Below are 20,693 nucleotides of genomic sequence, written 5' to 3' on the forward strand. Positions count from 1 at the left end.
TGGACCGTGGAGGACATTTCACACATTTATGTCTTTTTACTGTGTGCAACAATATGGGCAAACGGATTCTTCAGTCTCTCGGTCTCTCTCATTTTCCCTTTTGTACTTTGAGCAAACATCCTCTTCTATTTGAATCTGCGTCCCCCCCCCTTAATATTGTGAAATAAATGAATGGATTATTATTGTTGAATTATTATTTATTTAACACTCGAGTCGCTTTTGTTACAAAAGCTCAAAGGAACAAACACATACATTTAAAAACTCCCAGCATAAAACAAACGGGAAAAGGGAAAAACTAAAAACCCGAAAAAGATGTGTCTTTTCCCAAGCAAACCATAGCATGTCATTGATCTGTTTTCAGTTATCTCCACTGGAGCGAGATCCCTCCATTCAATTTTAGGTGAGTCCACCTGCCTCACCTCCTGACTGGAGTCCTATGCACAGTCTCCACTGTTCAACATCCACCTCCCGACCCTCTGTAGAGGTTTTTGGTGGATAGAGAAGGTTGATTTTGAGAGAGGTCTTCTCTCCCTCAACTGTCACCTGGTCAATTCTGTGTCCAGGACAGCTGTTTACCAGCTCCATCTGGTACGCAGGCTGAGATCCTACCTGCTTGCAGGCTGTCTCGTAAGAGTGGTCCATGCTCTGGTTATCTCCCGCTTGGACTACTGCAACGCGCTCTACATGGGGCTACCTTTGAAGGTGACCCGGAAACTACAGTTAATCCAGAATGCAGCAGCTAGACTGCTGACTGGGAGTGGCCACCGAGACCACATAACACCGGTCTTGAAAGACCTACTTTGGCTTCCAGTACGTTTCCAAGCACAATTCAAAGTGTTGGTGCTGACCTTTGAAGCCCTAAACGGCCTCGGCCCAGTATACCTAAAGGAGCATTTCCATCCCCATCGTTTAGCCCGGACACTGAGGTCCAGTACCGAGGGCCTTCTGGTGGTTCCCTCACTGCAAGAAGTAAGGAAACCCAGCCAGATGGGTGGGGTATAAATAATAAATTATTATTATTATTATTATTATTATTATTATTATTATTAATATAAGGTGTGGTGGTGAACAGGCAGAGACGCCCTCCTGGCACTCACCAGAATGGGGCATAGCAAGGCACCCAAGAGCTCAGGTGAGCTGCAGTTTGGCACAAACACCTGTGGTGCTGCCACTGCCAACTCAGACCTCCCCATACCTGGCTGGCACTTCCCCTGTTCTATTGTTGTGGCAGCAGCAGGGCTGATGCCCCTCTGACCCCCACCCCAAAATATGCTGCTGTGGCACAAAATGCTGAACGTGTATCACGGGGCTACACCTTTGTCTTTTTCCTTAATTAATTACAGGTGTGGGAGGAGTTGGTCTTGTTTTCAGAATAAATAAGGAAATAATGGCCCAACAGGAACATGTGTGTAGATGCAGGAATGCTTAAGTGGAGTTGTGAACTAACTTTATTTTTTTACTGTAGCTTATATTCCCACCCGGGACGTGGGTGGCGCTGTGGGTAAAAGCCTCAGCGCCTAGGGCTTGCCGATCAAAAGGTTGGTGGTTCGAATCCCCGTGGCGGGGTGCGCTCCCGTTGCTCAGTCCCAGCGCCTGCCAACCTAGCAGTTCGAAAGCACGTCAAAGTGCAAGTAGATAAATAGGGACCGCTTACTAGCGGGAAGGTAAACGGCGTTCCGTGTGCGGCTCTGGCTCGCCAGAGCAGCGATGTCACGCTGGCCACGTGACCCGGAAGTGTCTCCGGACAGCGCTGGCCCCCGGCCTCTTAAGTGAGATGGGCGCACAACCCTAGAGTCTGTCAAGACTGGCCCGTACGGGCAGGGGTACCTTTACCTTTACCTTTATATTCCCACCCACCCATTCTGGTCTTCTGAGGCACCAGACGTGCAGCCATTTTGTGGCTGCTTCTGCAGAAACATTCCCAAAAAGCAAACAGTTGGAAATGGCCCTTGGGTGGCGGCTTATCTAAATTCTGGGCTGCAAAATCCTAGAAGGCTCCCTTGGCTTTAGCCATGATCCTACCCATCGAGCGTGGCAGTGGGATCACCAATGCTTAACTCAAAACAACTATCAGCATACACGGAGGAAAAAGAAACATAAGGAGGAGAGGGTTCAGCAAACGAGATTTAAATGCTAATCCTGCAAACATACTTCGGAATGCATGCAATTATCTCAAGGCCTTCGCAAACCACTTTATCTAGATGTTTGTTTGCAGTGGAAGGCGTGCCAGAATGAGAGCTCTTTGCACAGAGATTGCTGCAGTTGTGTTCCTTCTAAAGTCAAGGCAACCAGGCTAGGAAGCACCTACTGTGTATTATAAAAATCAAGTCTTCGGAGCCTCACACAACTACAGCCAAACGCATGTAGTTAATATGATAGCGTTGCAACAATACTGTAAGTGAATTGGGAATGTTGAAGGCAGTTGAAGCTCAAAGGCTGGGAAGCACAGCTCCCTGAGAAGAACAGAGGTCTCCAAACAACTTTTGGCAACGTTAACAAACTACAATTCTCAGGATTCTTTGGGAGAAAGCCATGACTGTTAAAGCAGTGAAACAGCGCTTAAATGTATGGAGTGGGTTTGGCCCAATGCAGCCTTTATTTATCATTCATTCTGATTTCAAAGAATCATAGAAACAAATTGGAAGGGACCCTGAGGATCATCTAGTCCATGGGTAGGCAAATTAAGGCCCGGAGTCCAGATCTGGCCCAATCACCTTCTCAATCCGGCCTGCAGATGGTCCAGGAATCAGCGTGTTTTTACATGAGTAGAAGGTGTCCTTTTATTTAAAATGCATCTCTGGGTTATTTGTGGAGCATAGGAATTCTTGAAAGGCTGGTGCCAAAAGACGTGGGTGGAGCTGTGGTCTAAACCACTGAGCCTCTTGGACTTGCCGATTGGAAGGTTGGCTGTTCGAATCCCTGCAACGGAGTGAGCTCCCATTGCTTTGTCCCAGCTTCTACCAACCTAGCAGTTCAAAAGCACGCCAGTGCAAGTAGATAAATAGGTAGCGCTGTGGCGAGAAGGTAAACGGCGTTTCTGTGCGCTCTGGTTTCTATCACGGTGTTCCATTGTGCCGGAAGCAGTTTAGTCATGCTGGCCACATGACCCAGAAAGCTGTCTGTGGAGAAAAGGCCAGCTCCCTCGGTCTGAAAGTGAGATGAGCGCCACACCCCATAGTCGCCTTTGACTGGACTTAACCTTTACCAAAAGAAGTATTTGGAAGAGTATGCCCCCAGGGCCACACAGCATTAATAATGATATCATTCTTGTTTATTACTTCACTGTTATCTAGCTGCTAACTGATAAAATGAATGACTGGAGTACTTTACTGAAACTTTCACAAAGCTTGAAATGTTTTTCTAAGCGATTTTATTTCACTTTTACTAGACCTCTGGTCTAGATGACACAAGTTCACCTTAAGATCGGGACCAAAATATGAAGAATGTGGACTTCCGGAGGCGGCGCGAAACAGCAATGGCGGTCCTCTTCAGTCGCTGAAGAGGGGCTCCGCGGAAAAGGGTCGTGCGCTGCGGCACAGCGACGACCCAGCAAGACAAACCACGGGTAGAGTGAGCCCGTGGCCGTGGGATTCGGCGGGTACCAAGAGCGACCCCGGAAACGTGGAAGGGACCCCGTAAGGGGCTCCGGAACGTGGAGGGGGTAGCGGTGCTGTGAATCCATCGCTCTTTCCGCGGAAGTGAAGCCGCGCGGCTGCTGCTGATGAGCGCTGACCTTTCTTCTATGATCAATCGATTTGAGACTACATACTCGTGAGTAAGAAAATCTGAGACTCTATTTGAACAACAAATTTCTGCAATTTGGCTGAAAACGGGAGACGCTAAAAAGGAAGTCAGTCTTCCGTCCCTGTTTAAAGTACTGAGCAAAGCTTCTTTAAAGTTGAAGCGCTGAAAGGAGTTTAAAAGAAGATGGAATTTACTCTGCAAATTCGGAATTGATAAATTGAAAGTTAAGGAAAAGTTAGAACTGTGTTATAAGTGGACAGAGACTGTGTTATTCCCCTTCATTCTGTGTGGATTACAAAGTTGCAAGACCCAGCTCTCGAGCTGCCTGGACATAAAGTAGCATCAGATTGTGGTGACTGTGCATAGAGATACAAAGTTTTACTGGGCTACTCTGCAAGTTATAAAAAAGGAACCGTTGCACATATTCTGACAAAGAACTCATACTCTCTGCAGTTTAAAGTGAACTTAGAGGGTCCCCCCTTTGTTTTGGATTTTACTTCATTTGGGAACTTATTGGTGGAAAATTCCATCTTTCCTTAACTTTTGGGGAGCTCCCCCTGCTGGATTGTGGAAATATCAGCCTCTGAGAACTGCTGGTTGTTTTGGAACTTTTATGCTTGGATGTTTACCTTCCTTTTGGATTGCTTTTCCCATGGGATTTACAATTTGACCTTGAAGCCTAGACAGCTGTGGAATGAGTGGTGCAGCAAAAACAAGGGCTGGTAAGAAAGCTAAACAGACTGAACTATTGCAATCAACTTTGCCTGTGCAGGCACGTAGATCATCTGTCCCAATTGTGACAGGTCTGCAGGAAGAACAATCTAAACAGCCAGCTCTAGAGGACATGGCTGCAGGAGGGCTTGACCCTGTCTCTAAAGAAATACTGGAGCAATTGGCTGCATTAAACAAGAAGGCCGATGATCAAGCGGTTAAATTAGATCAAGTGACAGCTACAATTAATAAATTGACAGACCAAGTTGCCCAAAACACACAGGCGATAGGTAACATTGAAAAGACTGCGACGGAAAATCGAAGACTAGTCGAAGAAGTGAATACAAAAGCAGACCAAAATAAAAAAAGGATAGAGGAATTAAGAGGGGAAGTAAGACCACTGAGTAGACAGATTACTGAACAACAGGCCTATCTGTCTATGGCAGAACTGAAAAATCGGGAGAGCAACCTTAGGATTAGAAATATCCCAGAACAAGAAAAGGAAGATTTGGCTGGTTTTTTGACAGCAGAAATATCCAAATTCTGGGGTTTGGCAGAAGAGAAGGACTTTAAAATTGTTACCGCCTTTAGATTGGGAAGTGCGGCCAGGAAGGATAAACCAAGAGATTGCTTGATCATTTTGAGATACAAGCAAGAAAAAGATAATATACTCGGCCTACACTTTAAAAATCCATTGGTGGTACAGGGAAAAATAGCAGAAATCTTCAGAGACATACCAAAACAGCTGTTGGATTTAAGAACTACATATAAAGACCTAGCAAGACTACTGAGAAACAACTCAATCCGTTACAGGTGGGAATTCCCGCAAGGACTATCTTTTAACTTGAAAGGGAAGAAGGTTAGAATCAGAACGGCAGAGGAGCAAGATAAGTTTCTAAGTGACTACGGGGAAGACCTTCGAAAAGGAACCGCAGGTGTCTGGGCACTCCCCAAGCCCGACGTAAAAGACCCACCTCCAGACACAGACGACAAGGGAGACAAACCCATTGGCTGACAAACTGATCCAGGATGTCTCTGCAGCTTTTCAGTTGGAATATTCACGGTGCAAATTCCCCTGAAAAAAGGAAAGGAATCTTTCATATATTGAAGAAGGAACAATTAGACGTTATATGTCTACAGGAAACCCATGTAACTAGGCTCCACAGAAGAGTACTAATTAACAAGAGACTAGGCCAAGAATTTATTTCATCAGATAAAGTAAAGAAAAGAGGAATAGTGATATATGCAAAGGAGAGCCTAGCACCAAAATTTGTTTTTAAAGATGAACAAGGAAGAATTTTGGCGATTGAAATACAATCTCAAGGAGAAAAATTCCTGATAGTAGGAATCTACGCACCAAATGATGGGAAATCAGAATTCTACAAGAAGCTGCATGAGATAATGCTGGATTATATTGATTACAACAACATCATTTTGATGGGAGATATGAATGGAGTTGTCTCCACACATATGGATAAGTCACAAAACCAAAACTTGACTAAAGATGGCAGACTACCAAAGACTTTCTTTGAACTTACAGACAATATGGATTTGATTGACATCTGGAGAATAAAGAATCCTCTAGGTAAAGAGGGAACATTCTTTTCTGAGGCCCACCTATCTTGGACACGAATCGACCAAATCTGGGTATCTAGAGGACTGGCACCTAAGACCAAAAAAATAGAGATCTGTCCCAAAATTTGCTCCGACCATAACGCTCTGAAAATGGACTTGAGACTCACACCAACTGGATCCTTTAGATGGAGAATGAATGACTCTTTGTTTAGAGATCAGGAGATTGTAAAGAAGGCCCAAAAAATGATGAAGGATTATTTTGAAATTAATTTGAATACTTCGGTGGAGAAAAAAACAATCTGGGACGCAAGTAAAGCTGTTATGAGAGGGTTTCTGATACAGCAGAATACTATTAGGAAAAAACTCTGGAATGGTAAAAAGGACAAGATTTTGGAGAAGATAAAAGAAGGAGAGAAAAGGTTGAGATTGAACCCAAAATCCAAAGAAGTCTTAAGAGCAATAAAATTCCATCAAGCACAATATGCGAAATTGATAAATCAAGAAGTAGAATGGAAGGTTAAACAGATGAAACAAAGATCATTCGAATCGGCAAACAAATGTGGGAAACTATTGTCATGGCAGCTGAAAAAGAGACAGAAATTGAACTTTGTTACCAACCTAGAGGTTGATGGTGAATGTATTCAGAAACCTGAAGAAATCAGAAAGTGTTTCCAGAGATATTTCAAAAAACTGTTTACACAAGGTCATCAAGAAGAGAACGAGATAAATGAATTCTTAAAAAGCTATGGCCTGCAAAAATTGACTCAAGATAAACAAATAACCCTGAACTATAAAATAACAGAACAAGAAATCGAAAGCGCCATTCAGAATATGCAAGTAGGTAAATCTCCGGGCCCAGACGGTCTTACCTCCAAATACTATAAGACATTGAAGGAATACCTGATCCATCCATTGTTGGAGGTATGCAACCAAATTATGGAAGGGAAGGGAGCACCAGAATCGTGGAAAGAGGCATTCATCATGTTGATACCAAAATCAGAATCTGAAAAGACTCAACTTAAGAATTATCGCCCTATCTCACTCCTAAATGTGGATTATAAAATTTTTGCTGATATTTTGGCAAATAGATTGAAAAAAGTTTTAAACGAAGTAATTCACAAGGATCAAGCAGGCTTTCTCCCTGGCAGGCATTTGTCAGACAACACTAGAAACATCGTGGATGTTTTGGAACTATTACAGACAAATTTAAATACAAAAGCAGCTTTAATATTTATCGACGCGGAGAAGGCCTTTGACAACATATCTTGGAAATTTATGAAGAAAAATTTAGAAGGGATGGGAGTGGGAAGGGTGTTTCAAAATGGTATTGAAGCAATTTATTCAGACCAAAAAGCTAAATTGATAGTAAACAATGTGGTGACAGAAGAGTTTAAGATTGAAAAAGGAACACGACAGGGGTGCCCCCTATCACCCTTGCTATTTATTTCGGTCCTGGAGGTCCTGCTGAACTTGATTAGAAAGGACCAGCAGGTAGAAGGAATACAGGTCGGAGAAAAACAATATAAATTGAAGGCCTTTGCGGATGATTTGGTATTGACATTACAGGAGCCAGTGCCTAGTACAAAAAGAGCTTTGGAATTAATTTCTGAGTTTGGTCGGGTGGCGGGATTCAAGTTAAATAAACAAAAAACTAAGGTATTGGTAAAAAACTTGACACCTTCAGAAATAGATGGGTTTCAGAAGGAAACTGAATTGAACGTGACAAAAAAAGTGAGATACCTGGGGGTTAATCTGACTGGGAAAAATTTGAACTTGTTCAAAGACAACTATGAAAAGTGTTGGTCTGAAATTAAAAAAGATTTAGATACTTGGTCAAGATTGAAACTTTCCTTGTTGGGAAGAATTGCAGCAGTTAAGATGAATGTATTGCCAAGAATGCTGTTTCTGTTTCAGGCCCTCCAAATCGTGGACAGAGTGGAGTGTTTTGGAAAGTGGCAGAGGGACATTACCAAGTTTGTCTGGCAGGGCAAAAAGCCCCGAATAAAATTTAAAATATTAACGGATGCAAAGGAAAGAGGGGGATTTGCCCTGCCGGACTTAAGGCTGTACTATGAAGCCGCATCCTTCTGCTGGATGAAAGATTGGTTTTTGTTAGAAAACACGGATGTCCTTGATTTGGAAGGGTTTAACAACGCTTTTGGGTGGCATGCATATTTGTGGTACGACAAGGTAAAGGTTCATAAACTATTTAAAAACCACATTGTAAGGAAATCGTTGTTTAATGTCTGGACTAAATATAAGGACTTATTCGAAAATAAGACTCCGAGGTGGCTATCACCGATGGAGGCTAAGGCCATAAAAATACTTAATATGGGGGGTGGCTGGGCAAAATATTGTGAATTAATAGAAAGAGTGGGTGATACTTGGAGGTTGCAGAGTTTTGAAAAACTGAAAGGAAGTGTGCGAGACTGGTTCCATTATGCCCAAATTTTAGAGATCTTTAAAAAAGATAAAAAAATTGGCTTCCAGGTGGAAAAATCAAAACTAGAGTCAGAACTACTTGAACCTAAGACGAAAGTGCTTTCAAGAATGTACAACTTGCTGCTTAAATGGAACACCCAAGACGAATTAGTTAAATCAGCCATGATAAAATGGGCACAAGATATTGGATACAACATTATGTTTGAAGACTGGGAAAGGTTATGGACCACCGGCATGAAATTTACGGCATGTAGTGCCTTAAAAGAAAATATTATGAAAATGGTGTACAGGTGGTACATGACCCCAGTCAAACTTGCAAAGATATACCATCTGTCTGATAATAAATGTTGGAAATGCAAAGAGGCTGAAGGAACGTTCTTTCACCTCTGGTGGACATGCCCGAGGGTGAAAGCCTTTTGGGAAATGATTTATAATGAGTTGAAAAAGGTATTCAGATATACCTTTCAGAAGAAACCAGAGGCCTTCCTCCTGGGCATTGTGGGCCAGAGAGTGCTAAAGAAAGATAGAACTTTTTTTCTATATGCAACCACAGCAGCAAGAATCCTTTTAGCCAAATATTGGAAGGCACAGGAGTTACCCACACTGGAAGAGTGGCATACACAACTGATGGACTATATGGAACTAGCAGAGATGACTGGCAGAATTCGAGACCTGGGAGAAGACGCGATAGAAGAGGATTGGAGAAAGTTTAAGGACTATCTACAAAAACATTATAAGTTATTTGAATGTTGAGAATTTGCTAAGTTTTGAGAAAAATATGCCTCAATATTGAAATTTGGATATGACTGTGACCGGGTTATGATTGAGAAAAGTCTAAATTTTTAAAGTGAATAATTAGATGAAACTATAAGAACATATGAAACAAGGTAACAATTTGCTATTTAATTTTTATTGTAAAAAATACAGGGATGGAGGATATGGGGAAGTCCAGAGGATAATGAAAAAAGATCTGGAAAATGAAATTTTCTCTTATTTCTTTTCTGTTTTCTTTTCTTCTTTTTTATTGTAAAACAGTCTTTGTTGGATTATTGACGATGTATCTTGACTCCGGAAAACAAAGCAATAAAAAATATTTAAAAAAAAACAAAATATGAAGAATGTGGAACGTGGGACTCTCCAAAAGCAGTTGGACTCCAACTCCCATCATACCTGGCCTGGGATCTGGAAGGCCACAGGTCCCCCAGCCTGATACCTTGTAGATGTTGTTGGACTACAACTCCCATCAACCCCAGTGAGCATTTGCTGGGGCTGATGGGAGTTGTAGTGCCACCACCTGTAGAGGACATTGTGTTGGCAGAGGCTGTTACGAGGTAAGAGTCACACACAATAAGTTTATTCAGATCACACACTTTCCTCTCCTGTCCCAATTAACCAGAGCGAACCCGTTTCTAAACCTCTTAGCTCTTCACTCCTGTTAAAATCACGGCAAGAAAACGAGACGAAGGGTAATTTGCACATTTCACTCACAGCAACTGAAATAACACCCCCCCCCCCCAAAAAAAAAACATGGCAGGACTTTAATGTGAAATTGCCCCATGGCCACACTCAGTATATCATGATTTGCTTTGACTTTAGAACTAACAGACCTGCAGCAAAGACTCTTGTTACAACTGGGACGGCACAGATGCAATAAAGATTTGCATTGGAAATGGGCACTTACAAGTCTCTCTCCCGAAAGAACTTCCAGCAGTTTGATAAGCATCCGTCCATCGCGAAGGTCGGCGTACAAGTCCGTAATTCTACAGGACACACGTGCCAAGTGAGAGTTAACCCACTTCGTGAAAGTCTTCTTCTGGACTGCCTCTCGTTCATCTGGTGAAAAGACGTACAAAAGAATGGCAGAGTTTAAGCAGGGATGCAATCAAAGCACATCCTGATAAGACACTTCTTTTGAGTGCATGACATGATCACATCCCCTGGTCCATCTAGCCCAGCAGTCTCTCCCAAATTGCAGTGGTACTTCCTGGATCAACTGCACATCCCAGAGGGGACCTGGGACTGCCTACATCCAGGCTGAGCTACAGACCCGCCTTGTTTCCTAGAACCATTATAACCACCAATATTGTCATCCATCTTCGCCTACGATACCCAAAGGATCACCACAAGCACTGGTTACAGGAGCCTGTAGTTTACCGTATTTTCCGCTCTATAAGATGCACCAGACCATAAGATGCACCTAGTTTTTGGAGGAGGAAAACAAGAAAAAAAAAATTCTGAATCCCAGAAGCCAGAACAGCAAGAGGGATCGCTGTACTGGCTTCTGGGATAGCCGCACGAAGCCTCTTCAGGGCAGTGGGATGAAGGCTCCCCCTGCCCTGAAGAGGCTTTGTGTGGCTAAGCCAGAAGCTAGAACGGCGAGAGGGAGCGCTGCGCAGAGATCCCTCTCGCTATTCTGGCTTCTCGGATAGCTGCGCAGCCTGCATTCGCTCCATATGACGCACACACATTTCCCCTTACTTTTTAGGAGGGAAAAAGTGAATCTTATAGAGCAAACAATACGGTAAGTCTCACTTGGCACAGGAAGATGCCTTCTATCATGCCAGACCATTGCCCTATTTAGCTCAGTGCTGCTGACACTGAATGTCTGCAGCTATGCACAGAGCCCAAGCTGTTCCCCTTATTCTTTGTTGATTTAGCTCTTCTAATAAAAAAATGAAAGGGAGGGAGGATCGCCTAATGCAGTGTTTCTCAAACTTGGGTCTGCTGCTATTGTTGGACTACAAACCCCATCATCCCTAGCTAGGAGGACCAGTTGTCAGGGATGATGGGAGTTGTACTCCAGCAACAGCCTGGGAAACAAAGTGTGCGAAACACTGAAATTTGTATGAATGGTTCTAAAGCCCCACAAGGTTTGAGGTTAATCTGGTTTTACAAAAAGCCATGGGCAAACAGGGTCCAGCTTTGGCGGAGTTCTTGGGAGCACTTTCACAACTGTTTGCACGGCCAGTTGTTGGGCAACACAGAGTTGTTTTGCCGTTGCACAAGAGCAGCACTCCAGACAGGTCACCATTGGACTGCCCAGTGACCTTGGGTTGTATTCAAAGGCGGTTCTGTCTTATTTGAAAAATAAAAATCGGCTCATGTAAAGCAGGGCAAGTGATTCCCTCCTACCCACTTCCCAAAATATTCACCTGAGGAATGTGGGATCTTTAAGGAACAGAATAAGCTGGTGCTGACCTTTAAAGCCCTAAACAGCCTTGGTCCTGTATACCTGAAGGAGCGTCTCCACCCCCATCGTTCAGCCTGGACACTGAGATCCAGCACCGAGGGCCTTCTGGCGGTTCCCTCACTGCGAGAAGTGAGGTTGCAGGGAACCAGACAGAGGGCTTTCTCGGTAGTGGTGCCTGCCCTGTGGAACGCCCTCCCTTCAGATGTGAAGGAAATAAGCAGCTATCTTCTCTTTAAAAGACATCTGAAGGCAGCCCCGTTAAGGACGTTTTTAATATTTAATGCTGTATTGTTTTTAACACTTGGTTGGAAGCCGCCCAGAGTGGCTGGGGAAACTCAGCCAGGTGGGTGGGTTATTTCCAGTCTGCGGGCAGGTAGGGTCTCAGCCTGTGTACCAGATGGAGCTGGTAAACAGCTGCCCTGGACACAGAATTAACTTGCACCTCCATGGACAGCTGTGAGTCCAAAATGACTCCTGGGCTGCATAGCTGGTCCTTGAGGGACACAGTTACCCCATGCAAGACCAGGGAGTCCCCCACACCTGCCCGTCCCCTGTCCCCCAAGAACAGTACTTCTGTCTTGTCAGGATTCAACCTCCTGACAAGAAGGGAGGCTCTCTATGTAAAGAAGGGAAGCATTTGATCAAAGAAGCCCTGACCTTCCATTTGAGGTGTGGCAGAGTTATTAGGCATCTTGTCTGTTGCTAACCTCCAGCTTCAATACGCTACAGACCTTTGCTCTGTGACATCACTTTCTGTGGTGTGTGTGTGTTTTTATATTAAGCCTCCATTCTTGTTGCTGTTGTAACTGTTGCCTCATAGCTACAAAGTGCACCCAACTTTACTTCCATTGCAACACTGGAATGCAAAACATCCAAGTGGAGGCTGGAGAGGTTGAAATGATTCAGCCAAACAGAACAGGGAGGCGATCCCCTTCACTAGAAAGCACAAACCTCATTTTAGCAAAGCAAAATACTGCAAAGCCAATACTTTAAAGCCCCATAAGGCCTAGGGCCATAGGTATGGGACCGCTTCTCCTGGTATGCCCCACAGAGGACCTTATGGTTTGCAAATAATAACATTTTGGAGGTCCCGGCCTGGTAGAACACTCTGTCGCAAGAGACCGGGGTGCTGCAGGATTTGACATCTTTCCACAGGGCCTGCAAGATGGAGCTGTTCTGCCAGGCCTTTGGTCGGGGTTCAGTCTGACTCCCTCTCCCCTTTTGTAAGAACTTGCATGAAAGTGGCCTCCCAATTTTTCTCACAGACCCATATAAGTTCAGCACAAACAGTTGGTGAACATTTAAGGTCCCCAACCCTAATCTGCGGGTTGCCATCTGATTGGATTTTATTCTGATCCTGATCTGATTTGAGGATGTATTTTAATTGATTGTCTGATTTTATGTTAATGTGTTATACATTTGATGTTTGCCGCTCTGAGCCCGGTTTTAGGCAGGGTATAAATAAAAATTATTACCAATGAATGAGTGGCATTGAGTTCTCCTTGTATGATTATGGCATAATCTCTTTGTTTACCCCCGTCTGTAACTGTCCTGGATATGAAATTGTTTTAAAATATGCAATAGTTTAAAATATGTTTTATTGCTGAAGGTCATGTTGTTAAATTGCCTTTGAGGTGTCTCACAGGAAGTAATTCATAAATGGAATGGAATGGAAATTTTGAAAAATCTCCTGAGTAATGGGCACAGTTATGCAGATGTTCTGTGTTCAATGGACCAGCAAAGAAGCAAGCCCATGTAGGCTAGAACATCATCATCATTATCGTCATCATCATCATCATCATCATCATACCCCACCCATCTGGCTGGGCAGCTTACAGCATATATAAAAACATAGTAAAATATCAAGCATTAAAAAGAACTCCACTGGCAAATTTGGTTGCTGTCCTCCACCATCCATGAGAAAATGCAGTAAGTCAACAGAGACTCACAACAGGATAGAGAACTCTTATTTATGCCTGCCAAAATATGGATAAATTGCCATGGAAAGGTTGCCTGGAGTCCAGACGAACAGTATTTTGCAGGAAGAAGTTGAGCTAATACCAGAATTTCGAGTTTTCACATTTATAGCGGAATTAAGTGTTCTGTCACCCCTAGCGTAACAAATCCGCTTTTTAAGAAAAAAATTAAAAATGACTATTTGTAGTTTGACTATCCGGAAGAATTAGACATAGGATGAGTGCACAAGCAAATCAAAACTAATGTTCAGCGAAGACCGGATATAACCTAGCTAAACTTTGTGAAAGCAAATTTGGATGAATACTCAATAAAAAAGGTCATCTGGAGAGGCTCTAAATGAATAGTGCCTTAAGAATGTCATTTATTTCCCAATTTCCTCTGCAAAATATTAAATGCATGGTTGTTGTTTTTAACTCAGCCAGTTCCCCCGCTATTTTACTTCCCCTAATTTCACGTTTCCATGTTTTTAGGCAAGACGTGAAAAACTGAGTTCTCAAGAACTGTCTGCAGGCTTCCCTGAAGTAAAACATGCAATGCAGGGAAGAGGAGTCCCAGCTGTGGTCACAGAAAAGTTCTCCAGCTCACCCAGCAAATACGGAGAATCTCCCCGGCTGCTGTGTACACACTGAGCATGTTCCAAATACACAGGCTAACCCACATCGCAGGGGCATCGTCGGGCCATGAGAACATTGTGCCGGCTGACCTTTGCTGAGCGGATTTCAAGAAGGTTGTGTGCGTTTGCCGTGGAGTGGAAACAGCAGCTGGCCGTTTCTGTTTGAGAGTTTCACAACCATCGAAAAATCTCTCCGAAAAATCTCTTGCCATTTTCATGCACATAAATCGAACGGACAATTTCCCCTACCAAACCACTGAAGTTTGAAAATGCAACAAGGATGATGTACAGTGGTACCTCAGGTTACAGACGCTAACCCAGAAATAGTACCTCAGGTTAAGAACTTTGCTTCAGGATGAGAAGAGAAATCGTGCTCTGGCGGCAGCGGGAGGCCCCATTAGCTAAAGTGGTGTCTCAGGTTAAGAACAGACCTCCAGAACGAATTAAGTTCTTAACCCAAGGTACCACTGTATAGGTCTTGATGGATTTATTGAACGAAAGACTTTGTTCCTGTACTTAAGAATGGATGTCAGGCCAAGTCAGCTCCTAAGGAAGGAAGGAAGAAGCATCCGCAAAAGAAGATAAAGAATTCTGGCAAAATAAATTATTGAACTATGCTGGACAAATCAGTTAACTTGAAATCCAAGAAAGAAAGAGGACTTGGGGGGGAGGGGGGAGGAATGTTTAATGCATATCTTTTAAGGTTTGTGCATAGTGTTTTACATTAGTATAACTTTAAATGTCACTTGTAATAAGATGAAGGAGGTTTAAAATTGGATTATTAAGAATATAAGGTTTTAAGGACGTGAGTGAACAAGTTCTGAACAATGGAACCAAGAGGGGGAGTAGAGGAAAGTCAAGCAAAAATTATGGTTAAAAATTGGTTTATGGTGTTTTTGTTGTTATTTTTGGAAAATTAATAAAATGTTATCAAAAAGGAAAAAGGGGGGGGGGAGAAAATGCAACAAGGATAACTAAACAGTCACATGCCTTCTTGGAGGGCTGAAGTTGTGCTTTCTCCCCCCCCCCCAAAAAAAAACACACCAGTTTATTGAAATGCATTCTTTCTAAAAGCAAACACAGAGCTCTGAAAACTTTTGGTGCAACTCTGCAAAGCTCCGGTGCACCTAAGGAGGGATTTTTCTCCCTTCCTCATTCCAATAACTAGGTGGACATCTCAGCTTGAGAATTCCATGAAAGGTACATTGGACATATCTTCATAACCTGTTTTACAGAGGCTGGTCTTCTGCCTGAAGGGCTATCAGAGAACAGTTCTCTAACCATCCAAAAAGTTATACAGTCCAAGTCCCATTTAAAGATAAAGAACCCTAAAAAAGAGAGCAGAACCCTAAAAAAAGAGAGCAAAAGGGGCTTTGAGGTATGGAAGTGAGAGCTGGACCATAAAGAAGGCTGATTGCCAAAGATTTGATGCTTTTGAATTATGGTGCTGGAGGAGACTCTTGAGAGTCCCATGGACTGCAAGAAGATCAAACCTCTCCATTCTGGAGGAAATCAGCCCTGAGTGCTCACTGGAAGGACAGATCGTGAAGCTGAGGCTCCAATACTTTGGCCACCTAATGAGAAGAGAAGGCTCCCTGGAAAAGACCCTGATGTTGGGAAAGATGGAGGCACAAGGAGAAGGGGACGACAGAGGACGAGATGGTTGGACAGTGTTCTCGAAGCTACCAGCATGCGTTTGACCAAACTGGGAGGCAGTGGAAGACAGGAGTGCCTGGCGTGCTCTGGTCCATGGGGTCACGAAGAATCGGACACGACTAAACGACTAAACAACAACAACATCAAGATTTAGCCTGGACAGCAGATTAAGCTAAGGGTGCTGACCTCACAGAACTACAATTCCCAAGACCATTAACAAACTACAGTTCCCAAGGTTCCCTGCGGCTGTTGAAGTAGCATAAGAGTGCTTTAAATGGAAGATGTTGAGGATGCAACCTAAGTGGGTTGCCAGATCAGGGAAACCCAATTTCCTCCAACTGCTGCAAGAGATCAGCTCCACAAAAGCAAGTCAGAGAAGCATAGAAGCTTTTCTTTTGGGAATTATAGGGACAGAACTACCTAAAATTTACAGAAAGGTAATAATGGATGTTACTACAGTGGCTAGAATGTTACTCGCCCCAAATCGCAAAGAATCAGAAGTCCCAGCAAAGGAAGAATGGCTACAAAAACCTATGGAATACGCAGAAATGGCGAAACTTACCGGAAGAATAAGAAATCCAGATAACAAACTTTTTATAAAACAATGAAAATGGAATATTTACAGAGAAACTGTAAACAGATAAGAACGTTGGCAGGATAACTGTAATAACCTGCAGTTTTATAAGAGTATATATTTAAAGTAGATGAATAAATGAGCAAATTAAATGAATTTGGATAAGCAGAAAAATAAATTTATGGAACCGCAGAAAGAGAGGGAAGGAAGTTAAGTTTTGAAATGTCAAAATGATTGTAAAATTGGTGACATGTATAAAATTAGTGAAATGTATAAACTTGAAAAGTATACATAAAAAATCATTCATTTTTTAAAAAATCATGCAATGCAGGAATATACCGCTGTCCCATACGGGGATTGAACCTGTAAACTTGGCATTATCAGCACCATCCATGCTTTAACCAGCTGGACAGTCGTCTTTTCCTTCATTTTGTGGGGTTATGAACAAAGCTATTTTACGGCCCGAGGCTGCAAGGCTCCATAGCTCCAGTGCACTGAATGTGCTTTGCAGGCAGAAAGGGTTTGGAATCCCTGGTTTTAAAAGGTGTCAGGTATCAGGCGATGGGAAACTTGAGACCCTGGAGAGCCACTGCTGGCCTGAGAAGACGTGACTAGGCTAGCTGGGCAGACAAGACTGACCTGAAAAAGCAGTTTCCAGTGTTTATCAGGAGCATTTGCAGCGCAGCAGTATGACACCTGCTTCACGTGTGTGAGCTTTTGGATTCAGTCCCCAGCTTTTTCAGATAAAGCTTGGAGAAACTGCTATCTGAAGACCTAGACCACCACTGCCAGTCAGTGCAGTGCCCGCGGACTGTCTCACCAGAGTGGTGCATGCTCTAGTTATCTCCCGCTTGGACTACTGCAATGCGCTCTATGTGGGGCTACCTTTGAAGGCAACCCGGAAACTGCAATTAATCCAGAATGCGGCAGCTAGACTGGTGACTGGGGGTGGCTGCCGGGACCACATAACACCGGTCCTGAGAGATCTGCATTGGCTCCCAGTACGTTTCCGAGCACAATTCAAAGTGTTGGTGCTAACCTTTAAAGCCCTAAACGGCCTCGGCCCAGTATACCTGAAGGAGCGTCTCCACCCCCATTGTTCTGCCCGGACACTGAGATCCAGTGCCAAGGGCCTTCTGGCGGTTCCCTCATTGCGAGAAGTGAGGTTACAGGGAACCAGGCAGAGGGCCTTCTCGGTAGAGGCACCCACCCTGTGGAACACACTCCCAGCAGATGTGAAGGAAATAAGCAGCTATCCTATCTTTAAAAGACATCTGAAGGCAGCCCTGTTCAGGGAAGTTTTTAATATTTAATGCTGTACTGTTTTTAACACTTGATTGGGAGCCGCCCAGAGTGGCTGGGGAAACTCAGCCAGATGGGCGGGGTATAAATAATATATTATTATTAGTAGTATTATATTGAGCTAGATGGACCAGTGGTCTGGCCCTGCGTGAGGAAGCTTCCTGTGTTTTCAAGACCTCTGAGACCCTTTTTTATGAATTAAAACTGGAGTTGCATTCCACACACCCCAAATGCCCAGTTTTCAAGGAGACACCTGCTCCGCCCGTTTGCTTGTTTTTCCTCTTTCTTCCCCCTCCCTCTTTCCTTTTGTGCTTCGTCCTTTAGATTACAAACCTGCAGGCAAAGAACGGTTTTCTTAAGATTAGGTATATTGCTTTCAAAATTGGTTTACATGTCAATTTACATTACAAATACCAGAGAAAATAAGATAGAGGAGGAAAATCCTTGTGATAATGTTTAATAAAGTGAGTTGGAAAGACGAGATCATCAGAGGTAAAACAGATACTGGGGTGGAGGGGAACCCGCAAGAAAAAATGACGCTGGAAATAACACTTGCCCTTCTCTTAATCTACTGAGTTACAAAACTCTTACAGAAACAGAAAAGGACTAATACGAACCCTTGTTTCTTATTCCAAAATATTTTGAAGGGGGGGGTCATTCTTGTTCAAACTCTCTTGTTTTTAACTGATCTTCCAGAAGCGGCTCCCGGAGCCATCCTGTCTGAAGAGCAGCCGAAATACGCTTTCCGTAAATAAACGATTAAACAAGCAATTGTTATTGATCATTAATTAGCTGGGCATGACATCTAAGGCTCCAGGAGCCTTAAAGGGGTTGCACAGATGGATAAAAGCTTTGTATCTGCAGGGTAGGGTGGGAGACCAGCGTTGAAGGTTTCTAATTAAAGCCAGAGGATATGGGTGGAGTAGCCAAACGTCAGATAGCAGTTGCTTCCTGGGGTCTGTATACACACAGAGAGGGGAGAGAAACAATCTAAGCAGCGTACAAAGCTCAGGCAGCAGGAAAAGGGAAGTAGCTCTCTAGAGTTTTGCATTGATAACACAGTGTGTTGGACTTATCTCTAGAGCCATTTCCACCAAGCGGAAACCCCAGAGGACGCAAATAAGCTGTCCAAATAAAGGGCTGGTAACTTGAGAGTTTGGGTGAAGATTTGACATGTGTCCCTATAGGTGCAATGCATCTTTACATGGGGCTGCCCTTGAAGAAGCGAGAGCTGGACCATAAAGATTGCCGAAAAATTGATGCTTTTGAATTATGGTGCTGGAGGAGACTCTGGAGAGTCCCATGGACTGCAAGAAGATCAAACCTCTCCATTCTGAAGGAAATCAGCCCTGAGTGCTCCCTGGAAGGACAGATCGTGAAACTGAGGCTCCAATACTTTGGCCACCTCATGAGAAAAGAAGGCTCCCTGGAAAAGACCCTGATGTTGGGAAAGATGGAGGGCACAAGGAGAAGGGAACAACAGAAGACGAGATGGTTGGACAGTGTTCTTGAAGCTACCAGCATGAGTTTGACCAAACTGCGGGAGGCAGTGGAAGACAGGAGTGCCTGGCGTGCTCTGGTCCATGGGGTCAGGAAGAGTCGGACACGACTAAACGACTAAACAACAACAACAACAACAACTAGCCCTGGAAGGCCGTTTGGAAATTTATATCCAGAAACTGACTTAGGCTAGCAGTGCATTTGTGTAAAGGAATATTGGCAAAAGATTATAAAGGTTATTTCTGATTTGTGTTTCAGGTTAAGATAGAAGTCAATAGAGAAATGCTTATCTCAGGAATACTGGGGAATAGTAAGAGCAAGATTGGTATAAAATTATGATCTTGGCTGGTATGCATGTTATTGCATCGGGATGGAAAGAAAAGGATAAATGGACAATGGAAAAATGGAATTACTTTGTTTTTGAATATATACAATCTGATATATTTGAACAGGTAATGACGGAAGATACATGGGAAAATAAATCTCAAAAGATTTTGAATAAATGGGCAAGTTATAGGAATTGGGTAGCACGGGAGCAAGCCAACCCAAACATCCAAATTAGAATGAATACTCTGTACACACGGTTAAAGATTTGAAGAGAGAACAATTGGGGGGGGGGGGGTTAAAGGGGAGGGAGGAAGGGGGAAAATTGGCTGGAAGTCACTGGAATCTTAAGAAGAACATGATACAATGTAACAAATACTAATATTTTTTTCTATGGATAATTTTGTTATATGTTACTTTTTTCTAATTTCGATAAAGCGTTTTATAAACACACACAAAAAACTTAGGCTAGCAGGGATTGGGAGCAGAGATTGTATTGAAACAATTCCAGTAGGTTTCTCAGCTCAATTCAGAAGGCTGGACAATGTTTGAACCCCTGCAAGGCTGAGGAACTAGATATCGCTGGACTGCCTTCCGGCCATTGCAGACAATACCAAGCCAGATGAGTCAGAGGTCCGACTCAGTAAAAGCCAACTTCCTATACCCACAGGTAACAACACACAACTCGGCGGTTCACTCTCATTCATTTCAAATGGTTCAGGGGCCGGCCCTGACATTGGGCAGAATGAGGCAGCCACCTCAGGCAGCAGATGCTATGGGGCGAAAAGCAGCGAGAGCCACGGAGACTGCCCTGTAGCCAAGTAAGCTAACCTGCTGCCCTCAGGTGTGGTGGGGGGCTCTGCCCCATTGCTGGAGGGCAGAGTCCCCCATACATGGAATGGGGGAGATATCTCAGTCAGAAAATGTCTTTTGGTCAGCCCTGAACACACTCATTTATACCAAATGAACAGCAGAGTGTGAAGGGCACAGAGCTATCTGTTTATTTAAATACCGTATTTTTCCATCTATAAGATGCCCCCCATGTATAAGACACCCCCCTATTTTGGGGGACTCAGATTTAAGAA

At 43.5% G+C, this 20,693-nt stretch overlaps 1 protein-coding gene across 3 annotated transcripts in view; it reads right to left on the reverse strand.

Moving 5' to 3' along the window:
* SPTBN1 (spectrin beta, non-erythrocytic 1) overlaps positions 1-20,693 on the reverse strand; it is a 229,938-nt gene that overhangs the window by 96,757 nt on the left and 112,488 nt on the right. For all 3 annotated transcript variants that reach the window (XM_083432411.1, XM_083432413.1, XM_083432412.1), the window contains one exon: positions 10,154-10,305. In XM_083432411.1, the coding sequence (XP_083288537.1) occupies positions 10,154-10,305 (152 nt within the window). The remainder of the gene's footprint in view (positions 1-10,153; positions 10,306-20,693) is intronic.

Source organism: Podarcis tiliguerta, assembly GCF_965153285.1.
Source record: "Podarcis tiliguerta genome assembly, chromosome: 3".
NCBI classification, from domain to species: Eukaryota; Metazoa; Chordata; class Lepidosauria; order Squamata; family Lacertidae; genus Podarcis; species Podarcis tiliguerta.